General features: G+C 34.4%; 1 protein-coding gene across 1 annotated transcript in view; it reads left to right on the top strand.

Moving 5' to 3' along the window:
• heca (hdc homolog, cell cycle regulator) overlaps window positions 1–10,506 on the top strand; it is a 153,249-nt gene extending 142,743 nt beyond the window's left edge. The window contains exons 3-5 of the mRNA XM_089635649.1: window positions 6,437–6,625; window positions 9,288–9,476; window positions 10,333–10,506. Of these exons, the coding sequence (XP_089491775.1) occupies window positions 6,437–6,625; window positions 9,288–9,476; window positions 10,333–10,506 (552 nt within the window). The remainder of the gene's footprint in view (window positions 1–6,436; window positions 6,626–9,287; window positions 9,477–10,332) is intronic.
• Window positions 10,507–13,140: the final 2,634 nt, after the last annotated feature.

Here is a 13,140-nt window from a genome sequence, read left to right as displayed (position 1 = left end):
ACGTTTTTCGCCTTTATTATCCAAGGTAAATAACTGAGCTTTTCATTACGCTTTACCGTTAGCGTCCTGATGCCTTTACTTCTACATAACACTATTGAAACAAATACGTTGGTCTTAGGTATTCAAAATGTGCCCGACCTCTCCTCCCTCTCGTGGTTGCCACAACCTCTGTCCCTGGAGTGACTCGGCCTCTTCTGTTTGAAACTTTTGCGATAATATGCAAATGCCGTATGTAATTGCATTCTGCGCGCAGTATTGTTGCAGTTCGGCGGCGGAACTACCCCTTCCAGATGCAAAAAGCTGCCTTTTAGAAATTTTGAATAGAGCTTTCTCGATATAGTTCTCTATTTATCTCCTTAGGTACTGCTTTTATTGTTCACCTTGATTGCAATGGGGTGAGCTATTTTTTAATCTACCCGTTTGTCTTTTACCTATGAACTATAAATTTATTTATCACACCAATGTAAATGACTTGCAAGTGAGAACACACACACATTATTACCTTTGCATATCGTATGGACCTATGTGCATAAGACCAACTACCAACATACACAGAGCTGTCTGCGGTTTGCCGAAATTATCCTCCGAATGTCTAAAATGTTCGCGACTTACGAGTTAGGTTTTGCAGTTTAACTATTCAATTTATATAAACTCTTCGTTCATGCCACAAAGAGTGCCAGTTAATTTAATTTAAATTTATTTTTCATTTGTTTTAGTTTGTGCTTTTGTTTATTTAAACAAAACAGGAATTTAAAAATTCTACTTGTTAAAGCTGCCGAGAATCTATATGTTTTCCCTTCAATCCGTACATAGAGGGATTACCTCATTTATCCAGCCAGGAGTACATGATAACAAGGGGGTGGTACTCTACAACAAATCCTCTGACAAATGAATCGGTTGGCAGCGAATTCGGCACGTTTGTGTAAACGCCAAAACCACTCAACTCATTTCAGCATCTAATGATCTCATTAACAGTGAACGCCTGACGAAAGCTTGAGTTTCGCGGCTCAAATGTGATTCCTACATTAATATAACTTTTCCTCTTCGAAAGAGACATTATGTGTTGGGAATAATTTCCGCGGTAAGCCCATTGCACGCTCCCCTCGCTTACCGCAAAACGTCTCGAGTCCTGACAATCTATATCCAGTCCTAATGATGTGTTCGCCTTTTGAGAGAGAGTTACCTTTCGAAATCCTCACAGTAAAATGTTTGCAGCCGGAGAGCTTTTTAAAATCATTTATCAAGGAAAGTGTCTGGATTTACGTATCGCTTCGGATACGTACAAGTATGACGTTATCCGCATCAAGTTCAAATGAGACTTCTCTTTGAATTTCAGTTTGGATTCGCAAAAGTTCCTCGGCGTCTGCCAACGCGCCATTATTTATTTAGGAGCTAGATAGTGATACTCCTTGGATCTGTTGATTTTTGTTTATTCCATCCGGCTTAATCTTGTTTCACTTTGAATTGATAAAATATTCATTCCTTGAAAATGGATCTTTAGGTACCAACGTTAGTTTATAAATGAAGTATTGATATTTATCGGTAAGGTTAAAATAGCACAGTTGATTTAATCTTTCCCTTTCTATAAAAATAGCTAATGCCATGAGTAACTATATGGTATTTTATCTGAATATTTAATCTATTTTCCACATCTTACGCTGCGGTAAAACAATTTGCGCCAACTTAGCAAAATAAAAGCATTTCCTTAAAAATAACAGACAAGCTCCCGCTTATGAATTTTAAATTATTCCTCAAATTCTTAATAATCCTTATGTTTATAAATTGGCTCCAGTAACGGAGGATAGTAGTGGTAGCTAGTAGCTACTAACTGCACGCTAACCACGCTCATAGTAAACACCGAGGGATGAGAACTAAATTAAAACCTTGCGAATAGGGTGTGATTGGAAAAGAGATGACTGGGCGTGGCTCGTTGGGGATGCTTATATATTTTGCATTCATTTGGTTCCCTGGGTGTATTTACAAAAAATACCAAGCCTCGCCTTATATTATTTCAATGGATTTTCTTTTCGAGGTGAAAAATCTCATCAAATGCGTAATTTAAATTCATGAAGCGAATCGATTTTGTTTAACTCCTCGGGCTAATTAATTTGGTTTATGGAACAAACAGCTGGTCTCATAGAAATCATAGTGTCTCCCTTACCGTCACAGTTAGAAATATGAACTAAACTTTGTTAAAAAGAAAAAAAAATACAAAGCTTTACATTCAAATATAGAAGATAGTCAAATAATAATTAAAATCTAGAAACCAAAGGTTCCGACCGCAAATTTGGAGAAATTTATGATTTTTTTGATTTTCATTAACTATTTTATATTCACATTTTATATGAAACACCAAAAAAGTGAGGTGGCTGTAATGTTTATAATACGTTTGTCTAAAAGTGAGGCGGCATTAATGTTTATAATACATTTTTCTAAAAGTGAGGCGGCAGTAATGTTAATAGTATCTACGTTTGTCTAAAAGTGAGAAAGCAGTAATAGTTATAATACGTTTGTCTAATTTTTTTTTCGTTATCAGTAATATTAGTTCAGTGTTTAGACGAAAAAAGTAAGGTGAGTCATTTTTAAATCTTTTTATGTTTGGTTTTAATATTTAAAAAAATTATAATATAATTATGTCTTTTTTCTAATTTAAAAAAAATAATGCGTATTTTATCACCTTTAAAACACAGTTACTGGTTTTCGGATATATTCAGAAATATCCCATTTATTTAGATTTTATTGAGAAGCGGAAATAAGCATAATTTCTCTAACTTTCTTTCGCATCTTTAAGAAATTTAAGGGTTCAAATTAAAAGCCTTGACAATATAAACTCGCTTTCTTTCACGAGTTCAAATTAACATATAAAATAATTTTTAATCCAATAAAATATACGTTACAATTTATTTTATTATTAAATTTTAATTAATCATCGGTTAGAGAGGGTTTGTCTCTGATTCTGAAATTAATCACTGATTCCGAAATGAACTTGAGAAAGGTAATTTTTTTAACAGTGTCTGCCAGTTGAAACATTTGTACATCAAAAGTAAAAATTAACTTTGACACCGGTTAAATTATGTTTCTTCACAAAACAAAGAATGGCAGATGAAAACAGATAGGAGGTCCTTTATTTCTTAAAACCACAAAGCTTAAGAAACACAAACTAGCGTCGTCATCAAGACAATTCTTACAAGTGCCCTCAAAAAAGCCCTGGAAAATTATGATCGTTCTCCCTAAAGGTGGGTGTTTTATGCAGGTGTCGTAAATCTTTTTTTTATTAGTGCATGACGGATGTGAAGTTTTATTTGTTTTGACGAACTTACACGTAGGAAAGTGAGTATTACTAATTTATTAAGAATTTCTTCAAATTATTGCTAATCGAGATTGCAGGCTCTTAACAATTGAATTAATAATAAACTGTATTTTAGTCAATTATGAAAATATTATCACGATGTAGCAACAAGTGTTCATGAAAATCTTAATATATTCGCATTTTGTCATTATATATTATCAAGGCAAATGCAGGTGCTCCAATTAATAAGAAATTTACTAAAAGTGATGGAAAATGGAAATAGCTTGCAATAATTCCTAATAATTTGAATCTTATTAAATTAGCAATAGTCATTTTTCTCAGTGTAAAGTACCTTCACACATTAAGAGCTCTGTTTGTTATCACGGAGTATAATGATTTGTTAATAAGGCGGTTCAACAAGTCGGGTTCTGCAAATCTAATAGTGCAAGGAGAAAAATCCATTTTTGCCCTCACGATAAATGAACAGGCCTTATTAATAAAAAAATCAATATAAGAAGGTTTTATCGATTTTTCTTGATAGTATAACACGACAATACGATGAATTTTTGTTCTAATGCAAAAAATATTCGGGTTTCCATGAACATGTGTTTTAACATCATGATAAAATATTCATAATTTACTAACAGTTTGCCAGGAAACCTCTAAATTCAAAATAATTTGAAGAGATATCTAATGTATTTGCAACAGTCGTTTTTCCGGGTGTAGAGGGCCTTTAACTCTGATATTGTCGGTTCGCAAAATTGTCAAAGATACGGAGCTTTGTAATACGGTTATAAAACAAGACAAGACGCCATACACATCTTTTTTCAATTATAAGAAAAAAGATACCTACCTGGAATTCCGGCGAAGCGTAATAGTAACTTCCAGTTGAGATACTTAAAAAAATATATATAATTTCCCTCGGTATTAAAAGATTCGGTGCTTTTCTCAAATCTCAAATATCATTAAACAATTTAGATTTAGAAATAATAAAAAATTCTGTGGTAACATTTTCAAAGGATGAACATGAATCTCGAGGACTGATGAAACTCTTGGAAGAGCTCGGCTCGGCTCGGGTCAGGTTGGTTGAGAAGTTCTTAGTACTCCACACTTAAGGATGTAAATACAGCAGCCGCCCTGTAGCACTTTTATTATTTTAATACCCACCTTTGACAGAAGCTATTCACAAAAGCTGTCGAGCTGTTCTTGAAAGTATACAAGGATGGTTGTTTGCTTTAATTTTGCATAAATTCTGCTCCGGGCGAAGCAGAAGAGTGCCTCGTCTGCAATTCAGTTTCAATTGCATTTTATTTTAAGCCGCTCGCTTAAGGGAATGAAATTTTTCTTAAAAAATACACAACGCTTTAACATAAATTGACTGTATTAAACTAAATGCTAAACGCGAAGTTTCTAAGTCGTTACTCTAACCGCAACAATGGAAATAAAAATTGCTGGTTGCCGCTTTTATCTATGTTTTTATTTTTCAGCACAATTATACTTTTACAATATAACCATACGAATCTGAAACTACGAGTATTTTTGGTATAATGGATGTGCTGTCTTTTATAAATAGTCTTAATCTAAAGCCATTTACGTATTTTAAATAATAGTGTGTTTCCAGACCAAACATTTTGGTGGCTTCTATGCACTTTTAGGCTTCTCATTTATATTCGACCATAACCGAATAAAATTTTGTGACTTTTTTGGTTGTTCACAATTTAGCGTGCATTAAAAATAAGTGTCATGTCGTGCAATTATAGCCTTTAAATATGTTGATTAATGGTATAAAGGCATTGATGCATCAATTTCAGACTGTCAGGGTTGAATTAGCACCAATCTTCAATGTATGGATTAGCAATAACACCAGATTTATTACCTTTTTGTAAGGCGGGGTTACGAAAAGATGAACTGATGCGTGTTCTGAACTTACACGGGAATTTCGATTTATACCGCCATTAAACTGGTCGTGAAAGAGTTTTATAGTTAGACCACCATAAAGTTTTGATATTCCTGTAATGAGTAATTGAATTGCAGATTTCTCAGGACTGCTGCAAATTCTGACAACACTCATAAATAACTTTGAAATGCCATTTCCGAAACACACTTTCATTTTGAATTATCTGAAACTATAAATATTTTACTATTGAAGACAATATTAGCGATTCCTAAACGAAAATTTGAAAAAGAAAAATCAAAAAAGATACGGTCACATCTAGGACTTGAATATCTATTTTTTTTTATTTTTCTTTTTCAAATTTTCGTAAGGAATCGCTAATATTGTCTTCAATAATTAAATATTACAAATTGAAGTTTTACTCACTAAGTTATTCCAAAAATAAAATATTAATATTTCACTTGAAACATTGTCATAATACGGCAGTATTATTTTCTAAATGAGAATAAATGTAAAATTTATGAAAATAGAATTTTATTTGTTTTTCTAAACTTAATTAACAACAATAGTTTATCCCACTATCTCTTCTTCATTAACAACAATAAAATATCCCACTATCCCTACTTAATTAACAATAGTATATCCCACTATCTCTATCTCTACTTTCGATGATATACAAAAAAATCCTAATATTAAATAAAGTGACACAAGAAAATTTTTTCATCTAAAAAATTGAAAATTATCAGTTGGAGCCCTGACACATTAATGTTGATTCCTTTCATGTTCCTACCATCAGATCGAGGTTCCCTAGTACTATTAGAAAAGCTTCCACTCCTTCCGGTTTTCTGCTAAATCCCTTTCTCGTGTTACTCTTATCTAGAGATTCGACGTTTCCTCCACACCGTACCTTACCTCCCAAGCCAACAAGCATTCGTCCAACATGCTTATTTTAGAGGAACCTCGTCCAAGGATTGTCTTCTTGCTTTGGATTCTTTATCGGTCAATATTTAACATGGTGACTATGTCTTCCATTGATCTTCCACCGCATCATTATTACAGTGTTACATTCCAGAGTGGGATTCAAAAATTGTCTCATCTGTCATCAGTATCTCACCATTCCCCTATAGTCCTCTGGTATTCCAGTCCTGTTTCAATCTTCTTCCACAAAGTTAATCCAACTCTTTCGTGATTTGCCTCTGGGTTATTTGAGTGTGTTAAATACTTTATTTATACCATTTATTATTTTTCCCCAGATGGAGGACGAGGGTAACCACGGTAATGACGACACTCGCTGCTTCATCTTATCCACCCTGGCGGGCCAGCATAAGTCCAAAGTGACGTGTGCGCTGTGCGAGGAGACCATGTATGTCTTCGACCGGTACCCGCTGGTGGATGGAACCTTCTTCCTCAGCCCCGGACAGCACACCAAGGATGCTGTGGAGGTTAGTATAATATGAACACCCTTCCCTTCACCCTCCCCTCTTTCTTCATTTTTTTCTTTTATTCGAAAGGTTGCCTCGCATTTCTTGAGATCCACCTGTATTATTTATATTTTCAAAATGTTTGGTTCAAAAATCCTCTTTGCGTGGTTTGACAGTAATGGTAGTTACTTAGGTTCTTCGGTCATTTAATGGCATCTGGCGTTTCGTCGTGCAGTAGCGCTATGCCCCCAAGAACTTATACATGGTGAACATTCTTCTGTAATGTATTTTGTATTTTAATCCACTCCACATTCACGCATAGTATCAAAAATAAACGGATTAATGTAATACATATCGTCAAGAAGCCATATCCGCTAAGTGTTAAACCTTTTTCCATGCTCTTTCTTATCTAAATCTAATTATTTAATCATTTATTTCTGCAATTGAATACATCTTTGAATCGTCAGTATTTTGTTTTCATTCTTAACGGTTTATCACCCGCGTCTTTTATAGTCCTCGACATCTATAAATATGTAAATTGTCCATACACCATTTGTCTCTACTGCCTCATTCGAGTGGTCTCATTTACAATTAATATTCAAGAACAGAAATATTCGATCGTTAATTACATTGTACGATTGGTCTACTTATGGAAGTAGCGAGCTATTAAACCCTTTCCATTTCAGATTAAATTTTGCACACATAAATACTCGAACTTACATATAAATGTCTGAAGTGAGCTTTTAATGCAAATAAACTTGAACACAAATTACGAACACTGTCATAAAACGAATGAGTTTAGCGAGGCAAACATTCTACTTAATTAAATTAGTCTTAAAACTGTTAAATAGGAATGTGCTTCGAGCTGTTTAATGAAGTAACTTATGGTGCTTGACAATAAAGCTCATAAAAAGTCTTTCACTTTATGTTCGTTACAAGCATAAATCACTTTTTTTTAAATTCGCTTCACGTACAAGCACACGTTTTATGGGTGCACACTTAGTAAAATTACGAAGTCGGGTTTTTATTTATTATTCAGACATCCCTCGCGAGCCCTGTCAGGTCCGTACATCAGTTCTTACGATTCTATGGAACTCGTTTTTTTAATCATACGAATTGGGTAATCTGGAGTTATTTATTCCTACACTTTTTACTTCAAGTCTTCTTTGTAATATATTTTTTGTTTGTTATTTTCTTTACCAAGGCACATACAAAATAAAATCTACGCAATATGTTTATATATATAATTTTAATAGATTTATTTAATAAATTTAATTTAATATATTTAGTTTTTTAATCAAATTTGATTTTTTATACAATTCTTCTCAAATTCAAATAATGTGCGTTTACTACAAAGCTACGTACTTTGTAGATCATATATTTTCTATTTTGTCTTACGAGAACTTTTCTTCTCTCCGTGGAAATTTTTGTTTCTAAAAAGTTACTTTCATTGAATCCTAGCTTGGAAAATTAATTTTAGAATTTAGTAAAGGGTAATACGCACCTAAATCCGGCCCCTCGCCAATACGGTATAAAAGAGCTTAATGTTCCAATTTTGAACTTTGTGGTTGGTCTCAGTCGACCGGTTTGGCCGTGCACTTTAACTGTTATCGGCAGAAACTCGTTTCGTACTTTTGCAATTATCAAAGTTAGTTCCTGGAACACGTCAAACTGCTTCCATGCGGCTGTGTCACATGTTTTGCCTAGACTAAACGCATCCAATTAGATACCTTTATGGATTTTCACAAACTTGCTCTGTATGCACTGAGAATATTTACTATTGCTAATTAATTAAGAATCTCTAGTAATTATTTGTAATTCCGGTTAAAAATGGGATTGCAGGCATTACGAGTGAATTAACAGGTTTCCTGATAATCTTTTAGTAAATCACGACTATATTATCATAATGTCGGAACCTTTTAAGAGTTTCATGATCTCCTTTTTATATAACACAATATGACTTTAGTGATAGACTTTCAGTCATTTTTTCCACGCTGTTTTTTGAACAATACCACAAGGGCGCTCTACATTAAGTACTTAACAGCTTGCGAAAATTGAATTCCTATTACATAATTCTTGATAAAACGCACAATGACCTGAAAGCGTAGGAAACACGAAAATACACATGTATATAGTGTTCGTATTTAAGAAAATAGACATGTATATGTGTTCGTGTTTATGAAATTAGACATGTATATCGTGTTTTTGTTTATGAAAATAGACATGTATAGTATATGGTGTTCGTGTTAATGAAAATAGACATATTTATTATGTTTTTAAAAAATAAAGACAAACATTCCCGTGTCACAAATAAGCTGACAATATTTGAAAATCTCCTACTACCACCACAGTAAGCGGAAAATGTTACTTGTGTTTTGATGGAGGACTTAGTCAGCTGTCATGATGACGAAAACACACTACGCCTGGGTAGGACACAAGCGCGATGTCAACTCAGCCACCGACCGGTCATGTATATGATGTTTGTGTTTATGAAAATAGACATGCATATGATATTATTTTTGTGTTTATGAAAATTGTCTCTTAGTTTAAGCTCACATTTACCAATTTAATTTAACCTCTTATTTATTTGCTATTTTTAACAACAAAATAAATTTCAACCATTTAGAATTTTTACCAGGATCACATAAGAACGCAAGACGTTAAACGCAATATTTATCTGCAGGTGAAAGTGGAGGGCCGAACTCAGTACTTGACATGTGTGTGCATGGGCTGCCTCGAGCGCTGCCCGCCCGAGCGCGCCATACGCTGCCGCTTCTGCGGACAGAAGTGGGACGGCTCCTCGCTGGTTCTGGGCACCATGTACTCCTACGATATCTTCATGGCCACTCCGTGCTGCACTGAAAGATTGAAGGTATGAAACTTTTCATTTTAATTAAAATCGATTAGTCTGCAAAAAGGGGTGAAGGATTTTCCCAAACGTGTCGCCTAACTGTGATTGTGTGATATTGCAACCAAACCATTTAGCGGAAAAAAAACTTGAATCGTATATTTTAATCGTAACTGAGTCATTTCAAAGTAAATATTTTTTATTTATGTTTGTTCATAAAATTAATATTACATCATTTACAAAAAACAGTTACATGTAATAATTTTACATAATATATTGTGTAAGATGATTTAGCTGAACTTGTGTGTATGTATTGCTTTTTGCATAGTTTATTTATTTCTTGTTCATTTAAAGGATTTTTTTAAATTTTAGGATAATTTGTTTAAATAAAATTAAAAGAATTTTTTAGAACACCATATTTGGAAGTGTCATAAAATAATTATAACATTTTTACTGATTGCCACTTTTATTTCTTTTTTGTTTATATAAAACGTTGCACTCGCCATTGTGTTACGTCATCATTATTGATCTTCTTGATTGTTCGATATTATTGCGCCCTTGAGGTTATTTGTCACAAAAACGGCTCTATATAAATCAGCCAAATATTATTAACACAGCTTGCCATTTTTGTATCTCAATCTATATCAGATTTCCGTGTTCGAAACTTATTTGCATTTTCTAATTGAAATTGTAGGCCAAATTGCAGCTGTGTTTCGTAATTCTTAATACAAATATTAAAAGTTCGAAATCCTCCACATTGCCAGATTCATAACTCATTTTTCTCGAACACGTCAGATTGTCGCCTTTGATATCATAATAGTCAAATATGGTTTATATTACGTGGCGTATGAATCTGATAATATGTTTGCTTTGTCCACAGTGCAACAGCTGCTTCAAGCCCCTACTGCACCCTCAGCAGCGGCTGAACTTCTACTCGGACTACAGCCACCCCGTGGCTTGTCCGCACTGCCGCACGGCAGACACTCACTTCGTGAAGCCGCTGGCCTACTGCTTCACCAAGCAGCCGTTCCCGCTGTACCAACAGTGGCCATAACATGCGGCTCGCCCGGCTGAGCCTGCGCTCCGCCCGGCCCCCACCCCCTCACCAATGTCCTCCGCCACCACCTCCCCCTGTAGCAGCGCCAGCATCAGCGTCAGCGAGACCATCAGCCAGTACCTGCAACGCTGCGCGGAGCCGCGTCTCTCGCCGCCTCGCGCGCTGCGCCCCGTGGTCAACACTTCCATGGCTCCCAAGACCCAGAGCATGTTCGACTTTGCCAAACACAACAAGTACACAACGATCTCAAACCTAGAGAACAAGCCCGTCAAGGCTCCCACTCCGCCCACTCCCAACATCGCTGACTCGTTCTCCCTCCTGAACCTGAACTGCAACGATAAGTATTCTCTGAACAATTCCATCTGGTCGAAGACGAGCGAGACGTACTTCGGCCAGAACTCTCTGCTGAAGATGGGGTGGGACGAACCGCCCCGCGCGCCCGAGCCAGCCCAGCGCCCCGCGCCCCCAGCGCCCCCCGCCCCTGTCTCGGGCTCCTGCATGCAACTCTTCTCCAATGAATTCATGCACTACCTGAACCAAATCGCTTAAATCTACATTTCCCGGTATTTACGATTTATTCAAAAATTCAACAAACAAATCCCACATAGCGGACCGGGCCAAAAATTCAAAGCAAATATTAAAATTAATTAGCTGTAATTAATCGCTACTTTTATAAAATCGATATTTGAATCCATTATTATAAATATCAAAAATTTGATGTCTTTTTATGAAGGTGTTTTACTATTAAATTGTTGGTGAATATAACATAATTATAATTTTCAACTCGACATAATACTTTTTCATCGTTATGTATTATAATAATTCGGTTACATTCGTATAACAGTTATTTAGTTTGAATCTTTAGAAAAAGTAGATTTTTAATATTACAGGAAATTCGCATTTCTTTTATACCTAATAGAAAAATTGAAAAACGGGGTGTCGTTCTATTCCAGGTTAAATTTGCATTTTGTGTAAAATTATTTATACCTAAATCAAAAAGCATTTTAATCATTTTAGTCAAATCTATGGAATAAATGTAGAATTGTTACATTTTATTTGTTTTCGTTATTTTTCTTTAATTAAATATTTGTAAATTATATCTGTTCTTTATGAGAAATTTCTCACAGTGAAATAATTTTCATTTCTGTTATACTTTATATCATATTATGTACTGTTGTGTGGTTGTAGAATAAGCTAGGCTAAGCTTAGTCTCATAGTACTTTGTTGGGGAACCGAAAATCATGTTAATTAGTTGAATTTTATTTTATAGCGTGCTTTGTACTTCTGCTAGAATGTGAGAAATGATATTATCGATTGACATATTATTTAAATAATTTATTTCCTAATTAATATGTTTACGTTTTGTTATTTTCTTCGGCTTCTTTTATTCCCCAATCACTATCGATTACTAGCTGTACGGAGATAATAAGTAATATTAACGGGCCGGCCCAGTCATGCCAGTGGATGCCAGTGGAGGGAGGATGCCTCTCATCTCTGTACGACTGAGCCAAATACCGACCGAATAAGGAGTCAGCGACGAACGTAGCGTAGATTTTATAAATGTTTCAATCAATACTGTATAAAGAATCAGATAACGTAATTTGCTGATATGAACTTTTTTATACGGATTTAGTTTAGGTTAAGAAAACATTAGATAAGTTTTTGTATTGATCGTAAAATTAGGAGATATTTCTAAGGTTTTGATATATAAGTTGAAATAATATTTAACAGCAGTGTGATTTCAAGTGATAAGAAACGTAATATTAACGTGATGATAGGTCGAGGATGAAAAGGCGAATTATTCATGTAATGGATGTGAAAAATGCGGAGACAGGGAATGCCAAATAAAAATTAAAGTACTAAATATTCTCATACTTTAAATATAACTTTTATACTGTACTTTATACGAAATTTTGAAATAACTCGTAAATTAACAATCATATTTAGGATAAGAAGACGTTGATGACTTTTCGAGATACTAAGTAAAGCGAGTCCTCTTTATCACATATGTTTCACAACAATCGGCCTTGCCAAGGATCATCGAGACTTATTTCACCAAAAACCAATTAAAGTATGAATCGGTTTGTAAATAAAACTACTGAAAGGGCAGTAGGTACGTTGAACGTATTTCTTTACGGCAAAGTATGTCACGCGAACTTTTTTTTACTAATCTAACAATATTGGCGCTGTTGTACGAAAGCAATCTCGTTTATATTTTGATTCCAATATTCCATTGGTAATATTTTCGGGCGTGTTCTGCTGTGTAAAAGAGTAAATGTTTTATGTATTAAATAAGTATAATTTGGTAGTATGAAGTATAAACAAGGTTTTGAATAAATGAGTGTGTTTGGCAGTGAGTGAATACCGCCGATTGCCGATTGCCGATTGCTGATTGCACTTTCCCAATCACTGAGAATCCACTTTAATATTTAGTTAGTTCTCCCAATTGAGTATCGTTTGCAAATCATCAACCCTCCACATTGTTTCTGACTATAATTTGGTTCCATTATTGTTCATATATTATATCTAAGCTGTTATAAATTTATATATAATTCTATTTATTGAAAATAGAAATATATAAATGTTTAGTCTGTAAAATAACAAAAAAATGTTGATATTTTAGAAGAAATT

Source organism: Hesperophylax consimilis, chromosome 9 (assembly GCF_061612785.1).
Source record: "Hesperophylax consimilis isolate HC1 chromosome 9, BYU_Hcon_1.0, whole genome shotgun sequence".
Classification (NCBI taxonomy): Eukaryota; Metazoa; Arthropoda; class Insecta; order Trichoptera; family Limnephilidae; genus Hesperophylax; species Hesperophylax consimilis.
Note: the sequence above shows the minus strand (reverse complement) of the source record. Positions and strands in the feature narration are given on the sequence as shown.